The 9,293-nt window shown below is 32.4% G+C and overlaps 1 protein-coding gene across 2 annotated transcripts; it reads right to left on the bottom strand.

Moving 5' to 3' along the window:
- Nucleotides 1-5,102: 5,102 nt before the first annotated feature.
- On the bottom strand, nt 5,103-7,812 carry LOC132054661 (nodulin-26-like). 2 transcript variants are annotated; one of them, XM_059446635.1, is made up of 6 exons: nt 7,601-7,812; nt 6,794-7,018; nt 6,508-6,705; nt 6,357-6,418; nt 5,960-6,118; nt 5,103-5,452 (listed from the first exon to the last, which is right to left on the bottom strand). In XM_059446635.1, exons 1-6 carry the CDS (start codon nt 7,742-7,744, stop codon nt 5,200-5,202), a joined length of 1,041 nt encoding a protein of 346 aa, XP_059302618.1. In that variant the 5' UTR covers nt 7,745-7,812; the 3' UTR covers nt 5,103-5,199. The 2 variants fall into 2 exon arrangements, with proteins under 2 accessions (XP_059302618.1, XP_059302619.1); XM_059446636.1 differs by lacking the exon at nt 7,601-7,812 and adding an exon at nt 7,345-7,538.
- Nucleotides 7,813-9,293: the final 1,481 nt, after the last annotated feature.

Raw genomic sequence — 9,293 nt, 5'->3', positions numbered from 1 at the left:
TTTTTTTTGATATTGCTTATTTTTAATATGGGGTCCACGTTATTTTTTTTTACATGAGTTGGAGGTGGACGACGAAACCACCTCCAACCCATGCTTATATATAGTATAAAAATGGGAAGATAACGACAAGAGAAACAAAATGAAACAGGCAAAATCCAGCACATTATAAATATTTTCATTTGACGGATTTGGATTTTGACGTTTCAGTGCCGTAGTTAAGGGCCCGTTTGGCTTAGCTTAATAAAAGCAGCTTATAAGCTGAAAACAGCTTATAAGCCCAAAAAAATATGTTGGGCTACCCCAAATTATTTTTTTGGGCTTATTTTAAGCACAAAATGACTTACAAGCTGGCCAGCCGAACACTCAAAAAGCTGAAAACAGCTTATCCAAACGGGCTCTAAATTTGCTTCGAAATAACAAAAAGGAAAAATGCTCAATACTTGCCTGTGGTGGTTGGAAAAAAAAAAAAACAATACTTACTTGTGGGGGAATACATGTGAGACTGAGCTAGGATGTGAAGTTTATAAGTTCGAATTTTTTGCTTTTTAAATTATTAGGTTATATATTATTAAATGGATTTTTAAAGATAAATATAAAATCTGAATCAAAATTACTGCGTTTGACCGAAAACGTATCTTAAACACTAGCTTCGCCTTGGATGTATGTGATTCCTTCGCTTCTAATCAATAATTTTAAATCTAAGCCCGGAATAAAGTCAGTTTAGTAGGGAATAGTTTCCCATTCAATGGAGCATATATAACGTGAACTCAAGGTAATTAAACAAGTAACCGGATTAGTCGGGCATCATTATGGGTATTGGACACCGAATAGGAAACTTAAAAAAAAAAATGAATATTGGAGATGGTACGAGAAAAGGAAGGAGTGGTAGTTGTCGTATAGTCGGTACATTTATTTATGTGTAAGACTAGGTACGTATTGATTATTACTGGACATCCTTTGCTTCGTGCCTCTCCCCATCACTAAAAAGAAGGGTGATAAACGTGGAGAAAAGGCCCAAAATAGTCCAATATCTTTAAACTTTAGCTTAAAATAGTCTCATATCTTTCATATGGAGCACATATAGTCCTATATCTTTAACAAAGTGGTACACTTTTAGTTCGACTCCGGAGCCAAAAGGGTATAAAAATACACGGTATAAATTAAAAGGGGGCAGCCAAAAATTATATACCAAAAGGGGTATAACGTGGATCGGCCCCACGTTATACCCCAACTTTTTTTTTTTAATGCGTCGATTCCTTGAAACCGAAAAAAAAAAAAAATTACTAAAACGTGATCCCTCCACGTTTTACGTTTCATTAATTTTTTTTCCGCACGGTTTTACAAATAGTTTGTAAGACGTTGTCTCTATTTAAATCATATTCGGCTGTGGTTTTAATAAAAAAAAAATTATTGATTTTTTTAATTTTTAAAGCATATAGTTAATTTCAATAATTAAATTTGTTTGAAAAAACTTAGTGTTTGATCGTAAGGTTATTTTAGTCAACTTTATATGTCGAGAAAATTAGTCGGCCTTTATTTTCAAAAATTAAAATCGCGTTGAAATTGACATTCACGCCTACATTACCCCGGATTTTTACATTGAAATCTATTGCATATCATCATCTTATAAGTAACTAAAACTGAAAATTTCAGGCCAATTTGGGGGAAAATTGAAATTGAATGGGATAAAAGGTATTTTTTTAAAAATCGGCTCGGCCAAACCGCCTTGTGGGGGTTTGTCCGCATAGATCTCGAAAAAATACGCAAGTTCAAAAAAAAAAACGCTTAAAACGGATGTCCGAGCGCAAAGTTATGACCATCTAAAGTTTGACCACTTTACAACTAGTTTTCACCTTATATTTTTAGACTTAGATTTATATTCAAAATAAAGTTATGTCTTGATTAAAAAATAACACGTTTAAATCAAAATCTTAAAAAAATAAAACATGTCTTGTGTGTTTAATAGTTATCATGTAATTTAACATTTATTAATAAGTTAATGTGTGACGTTTATTTAACTTATATTTTATTTTTTATTTCGTTCGCATATATAACACATATTTAATTATTGCATGTGTTAAAATATTTATTTGAGTTATTCACTAAAATTAACTATATGCTTTAAAAATTAAAAAAATCAATAAATTTTTTTTATTAAAAACATAGCCGAATATGATTTAAATAGAGGCAACGTCTTACAAACTATTTGTAAAACCGTGCTGAAAAAATTAATGAAACGTAAAATGGAGGATCCGGTTTTACAAAATATATTTGTAAAACGTGGATCCCTCCACGTTTTAGTAAAAAAAATTTTTTTTTTTTCGGTTTCAAGGAATCTGACAGATTAAAAAAAAAAGTTGGGGTATAACGTGGGCTGATCCACGTTATACCCCTTTTGGTATATAAATTTTTGGTAAATCCCTTTTTAGTTTATACCGTATATTTTTATACCATTTTGGCTCTTCACTCTTTTAGTTCCAACCCAAACTTCCGTTAGATTTTTAACGAGAGAACCTCTCATGTCCCAAACTTAAACCTCCGCTCTTGCTTTCTCTTGCACAACCTAGGATTAACCTTTTTATTTGTTTCTTCTCCCTTCAACAATTCCTAAAATAAAAATCCCATAATTAGGAAAATGGAATATATAAAACCAACAGGTCATTGCCTTCTTTTCTTGAATAGAAATCTTATGGACAACTTATCAGGATTGGTAATCTTTCTCAAAAATATAAAAAAAATCTCATAATATGGAAAAAGGAAGTTTCTTCCCAAAAGAACGAGACAAAAAAAGGAAAATAATTAAATAGACAAAAACTAAGGAAAATAATAATTATACAAATAAAAGGGCCGCTTTGAATCTGTGGATATAACTTCAAAAGGAATATATATTTGAGTTTGAAAAATAAACGAGTTTAAATACACTTTGTTTAAAGAATCATCATCATCATCATCATCATCATCATGGATTAAAATCAATAAGCTATTCAAGTTAAATAAATAAACAAATTCACAACTAAAGAAAGGATTGTTTTTCAAAGATAGAACACTTTGATTCACATAACATTTTGATGATATGGGATTTTTATTTAATAAGGAATTTTAATTCCATATTTTAAGAAATTTGGAGAAGGAGAAAAAGGGTGTGTCTTTTTTTCAGAAATTTGGAGAAGGAGAATAAACCCCCATAACTAAATAAAGAAAAGAACCAAAAAGAAAATAGTTAAAAACTAAAAATATGTTCATCATCATACGCGCCTATTTAACGGGAACTCACCCAAATTGCCATGTATAAGAGAAAAACATCAATAAAAAGGTCACTTGATCCAAGAAAGGGTTGTTGAAAAGATACACTGATTCACATAACATTATGATATGGGATTTTTATTTTAGAATTATTGAATGGAGAAGAAACAAATAAAAAGGTTGATCCAAGGTTGTGCAACAGAAAAGCAAGAACGAGGGTTTAAGTTTGGGACATGAGAGGTTCTGTCCATTAAAAATTGGCCAAATCCATCGACAAACACCTGTGGTCGTCCACTTCTTTCACTTGAGCACCTAAAGTGGCCCTTATTCCATTTAGACACTTCAGGTGGGCCATTCCTATTCCACTTAGACACTTTTTGCACCGTTATCGGAATAAAACCAACACCAGGCGTCTCCTACGTGGATTAAGTGGCCAATAAAATTGTACCAACTCAATTAAATTGTGCCAACTCATTTTAATTGTAAATTCACTAATTTGTAAATTCGTGGAGTTTTGACCATTAAAAATTGGGGCTTTTGGGTTGATTGGATGTGCAATGAGGTGGCGCCCCCTTTGATGTTGGTTTTGCTCCGATAATGGTGTAAAAAATGTCTAAGTGGAATAGGAATGACCCACCTGAAGTGTTTAAATGGAACAAGGGTCACTTTAGGTGCTCAAGTGAAAGAATTGGATGACCACATGTGTCTGTCGATGGGTTTGGCCTTAAAAATTTAACAGAAGTCTGGGTTGGAACTAAAAGTGTACCACTTTGTTAAAGATATAGGACTATTAGTGCTCCTCATGAAAGATAATAGGACTATTTGAAGTTAAAGTCTGAAGATAGTGAACTATTTTGGGCCTTTTCTCTAAACGTGTGTGATAACTGGAAAATATTTAAGAGCATTCGTTTTCTCAAATTTGGATGGATTGCGCAGAAAATTAAGGAAGAGAATATACTCCCTTTTGTCACAACGTATTATGAAGCTACTAGTGCAAATGAACATTTTATGTCAATCTCCTAATGTTGATGCTAGTCGGTGTTACACTAATTTAGAAATGATTTAGCCTTTATTTATGGACATTATAAATAACTTTTGTACTACCAAGTTACTTAAAAATTGATTAACTTTTGATAGCAAACATGTAAAGGTAACTTAGAAAAGATGATAAGCGACCTTTAGCATTAATAAGTATATCAATGTGTATAAGTTAAATTCATATAAAAAGTATTTAGGTTATATATGCAGTGTATTTTGGATCTTGGTCAAAGGTCACTCCATGTAAGCAGATTTGGCCCGTCTTGAAAGAGATATAAGAAAAAATAACTTGATTGAGAGAATTAGTAACTGTTAAGTTATCAACTACATGATCGATAAAGACAATATGGGTTAAAATAACTTGGCGTAACAAAGGCTCAGTTGAGCGGCAACAACCAAGATGTCATGAGGATATAAACTCGTGATACTACGATTCGAATTATAATATCTTGATCACTGAAATGTCTACTCAACTTAATGACAACAACCAAGAAGTCATTGAGATTCGGACTCACAACTATGGGGTTTGAATCGTGATCTCTTGGCAAATTTGACTGCTCGACTAATAGCGACAATACATAGGTCATAGAAATTCAAACTCATGACACTACAGTTCGAATTGTGATCTCTTGATCAATAAACTACTTATTCAACATTTCAACTAAACATCAACAACGAAGAGGTTACTCAAACTCAAACTCATGACACTGCAGTTTGAATTGTGATCTCTTAACCACTATAAACAGTTAGCTAGGTTCTACATCTTAAGCGATCTGATTGTATAAATACACTATATGTTCATAAAACTTAAACCCATAAAGGAAAAGGAAAGGTAAAGAAGTTCTTTACATGCCCAATATATTACATACAATCTTGTTTTTCATTAGCCAATGTACATTGATGATTTGATGCCCTTAGTTAAATATACATTTTGTAACTCTTTCTTCTTTTTGTCTTTTCATATACATATACATGCTTATTCAGAGTGTTAGTTTCATCAACAATACAAAGGCAACCTTCAGCACATTCAAAGAAGATGTTGCCAACTTCTGCTTCTTCAGTCTTGGAGACAATGCATGACCACCCTTCACCACAATTGCATATAACCTTATCTTTGGATGACACTTCTATAACTTTTTGTGAACCTGAAATTTCTTTGGCGGCTTCACCCCTTCAAAAGAAAAGTAAAAGTTCAGTGACCGTACATGAAATTAATCCTCAAGCACATATGATAAACAATTGAAGAACTCATATTTAAAGCATCTGCTCAAGGTTAATATATCATGTGAGTTTCTGACATCAACGGATTCAAGATTTGAACTTAATAGTTCGAGTTTTAAAGTTTTTAGTATTAAACTCATAGTACGTACATTTGAAATTATGGGTTTAGAAACTAATGTTTGTTAAAATCTTATAGTTTTTCACACATATATTTATGTTTCGTGTTAAAAATATTGAGTCCAGTTGAACACGCAGCTCAAAAGCTATATCCGCCACTGGTTTCTTAGCCACTACTTATAAACAATCCACATGTAAACTTCAAACACATATGATAATAAACCCTAAGAGTCAACCAATGACAGTTAAAGCCTACGTTGTGAACAGAGGAAAACATAAAAGAAAACAACATTTTCTTGAACACTTTTGAACAATATATGAACAATTAATAAATGCATACCATGACTTATTTGTGAGTCTCAAGAGATTGTAAGTCCAAGCTCCAAATATGGCCCCCAAAGTTGGCCCAATAATGTAAATCCATAACCCTTTGTAGTGACCTGTAACAATTGCTGGTCCCAAACTCCTTGCTGGGTTCATTGATGCCCCTGTTAGTGGCCTGTGTTTCAATAAAATCATCCTTCAGATAATGCATATGTTTTTAATCTTCAATAACATCCAACCACTTTTAGTTGAAACAAATAAAAAATCACCTTGTTGCATACTCTTACCTAACTCTAGAAGAAGAAAAAGGAAAATGAAAATGAAAATGAAAATTTCTTTCATTTAGAAAACAACATATTTGGGATAAAATAAGAACAAAAGTGAACATTAACTTGAAATGACAAGAACTGTACCCAGAGAACAATATATCAAGTGAAACGGTGGCTCCAATTGCAACCCCAGATAAATGTTTCATCTGCATCAATGTCAAATATGTAGTGGTTATATTATGTTGATAGTGTAAAATATTTTAAACTATCAGCAAATTAGTGAAATAGGACTTACAGCGCGATCGTCAGTAGCAACACCAACGATGACGAACATGAGGTAGAATGTGGCTATAAACTCAAGTATCAAAGCTTGCAAATTTGTTCCTGCTGGAACTGTCCCTACAAACTGGTCCTCTTTGCCATTAAATATTAGTCGGAGGGATCCACTAGCAAGAGTGGATCCTATTACTTGAACCAAAATATAAGCCGGAACCTACACAATAATATAATCCAGTATTAACAACAACAACAACAATAATAATCAATTAAACGACACGATAATAGTAATAATAATAACTTACCTGGTTCCATGGAAATCTTTTGCAAGTGGCAAATGCAATTGTTACAGCAGGGTTGAAATGTGCACCGGAGACGTGACCAACAGAGTAAATTAAAACCATGACAACAAGTCCCCAAACAGATGCGATTCCGGGTAGTGTTACGACGTTGTCCTGGTTTACATTCAAAACGATAGAAGCACAACCAGCAAATATCAACATGTACGTTCCCACAAGCTCTGCAATCAACTGCAATATATTGACATACTTTTAATAGCTATGAAATCAACATGATTTACTATTACAAATTAATTAGACGTAACATACCCATTCCAGTTAGACGATCTAGCCTCAAAACGACCATTGCATGTTGAAGATATAATTAAGTAAAATAATACTACAGTATATTTTCGATTTTAGATGATATGATCACACAATTCAACATGATATCCGAGCAGATAATAGTCCTGACTTCAAATCTCACCATTATCGATCCATTATCAAAAATAATTTTATAGCTAGAGATTTGCCAAGAAAACAAGAACAACCAAAAAGGTCCAAAATTGGTTTATCACCCCTTGATCAACACATCTTAAATAACTCCACAACTTGATACCAACTTTGGGAGGATCAAATGACATTAATTGATCCAATCTATTGTACCTCCCATGAATTTGACTCAATCCACTCATTTGACACTCTACGTATGATCAACACACTTGAAACTCTAGACCCAAATAAAATTCTCGGGTTCAATCAAGATAGCAATCATAAGAATTTTCTAAAGGAGTTTGGAAAGAATATGAGAAAGAAAAATTATATGGAGTATACCTTTTGCACAAAATATACGTTTATAAAACATTTAAAATGTTTTTGAAGGGTCGCAGTAATAGTAGTGGATGGTGTTGGAGATGGACAATCACTGATCCTCAATGAAGTTGCTCGAATTCCATCAACTACTGGTATTTCCTCCATACTTATGCTTAATTATTGATTAAGCACAAACAATCAAATGGATGAGCAATAACTAATTAAGCATGTCCTTTGTGAGTCCCTTGTTGACTTTTTCACGTACTTGTATAAATGAAGTTAACAACTACTTTATTTTTATTTTTATTTATTGTGTGGAGGGGTGGATGCATTGACCATAATTTATAGGCACTACGTAGTTTTAATATGTTTTTTAATTAAAAGTTGTCGATTTATTATGCACGTCTTAATGGAAATGCTGAGCAGCAAGGAGTGAACTTAATTTTGAAGCTCTTCTGACTAGTTCAAATAAACTATTTATGTCAACCTCCCAATTAATGGTCATCATAATAACTGGTATCATATAATAATTATCTAATAACGGTTTAGCTGATATACCGAGGATATAACTTATTTATTTTTGTATCGAGTTACTAAAAGTCAATTGGTAACTTCCGATAGCAAACATGAAACATGTATAATAGTCTACAAATTAAAAATAATAATGAGCGTTTCTCACAATAAGTCTGTTGATTGGAATTCCTCTGAGCGTATAACACCAGGCTCATCAATAAGTGAAGTTAGCTGCAATTACGTTTTGATTGTGCAATTTTTTTAAACTACCATGCATATATCTAAAACTCAAACATAAAAAAGGAAAAGGGAAGAACGTTCATTACACAACCAATATAGAGTCACATACATTCATGTTTTCATTAGGTGATTTGCTGCCCTCAAATATTGTAGCTCTTTTTTTTCCCCATGAAGATTCTGATCTCTCAACAACTTAATTCCGAAGGTAAAAAGATACTCTAGTTCAAGTTGAACATTATAGTACTTGTTTTTTTTTTTTTTTCTTTTTCCAGTTGAAAGCTCTCTATAAGAATTTTTATTGCACTGACTATATGCAAATAATTAATTCAACAAGTCGTTAGTAGTTCATAATTAATTGACCAAGTAGGAAGCAGTTTTATTTTTCTTTCACCATATATATTCAAGTAAATATAAGAAAATAATATATAATTTGAATTTCTGAGCCGCTACTCGCAAGCTATCCACATGTAAACGTCAAATACACGTATCATAGAAGCTCAAAGTCAACCAGCATACAAAATATGTAATTGAATAGGAAGTAGTAGTATTTGTCCACATCCCAACCAATTAGAGAGTATATACTCCGTACTTGGAGGAAAAAGTTAGATCCCAAATTAAAGTTAGAATTTACACAAGTGATTGATAAACTAGCATTGATAATTGAGCAATTCCACGTCTCATTATATGACTGGCACGCTGCCTCCCTTCATCAATTGTCTCACATCTTTTTTTTTCTTTTTAAAAGAAAATAACTTTTATTATTATTATTATTATTATTATTATTATTATTATATCATGGGAGAAAAGGGAACGGGAATGTTACGCTAACCATTGATGGGGTTTGACCTGTCCACCTCTTTTTTTTTTTTTTTTTTTTTTTTTTAAATTAACCATCCAACTCTGTTGAGAGTGGATGTCTTTTTTCATTATAATCAAAGATGTACAAAAAGAGGAGGAAATC

This window comes from Lycium ferocissimum, chromosome 4, assembly GCF_029784015.1.
Source record: "Lycium ferocissimum isolate CSIRO_LF1 chromosome 4, AGI_CSIRO_Lferr_CH_V1, whole genome shotgun sequence".
Classification (NCBI taxonomy): Eukaryota; Viridiplantae; Streptophyta; class Magnoliopsida; order Solanales; family Solanaceae; genus Lycium; species Lycium ferocissimum.
The sequence above is the reverse complement of the archived record's forward strand: the minus strand, read 5'-3'. Positions and strand labels throughout refer to the sequence as shown.

Coding starts and splice junctions, on each gene's coding strand:
- LOC132054661 (XM_059446635.1), bottom strand. CDS start 7,744: ATGGAGGAAATACCAGTAGTTGATGGAATTCGAGCAACTTCATTGAGG. Junction 6,706..6,793: donor AAAGATTTCCATGGAACCAG/GTAAGTTATTAT, acceptor ATTATTGTGTAG/GTTCCGGCTTATATTTTGGT. Junction 6,119..6,356: donor CTTGATATATTGTTCTCTGG/GTACAGTTCTTG, acceptor ATTGAAACACAG/GCCACTAACAGGGGCATCAA.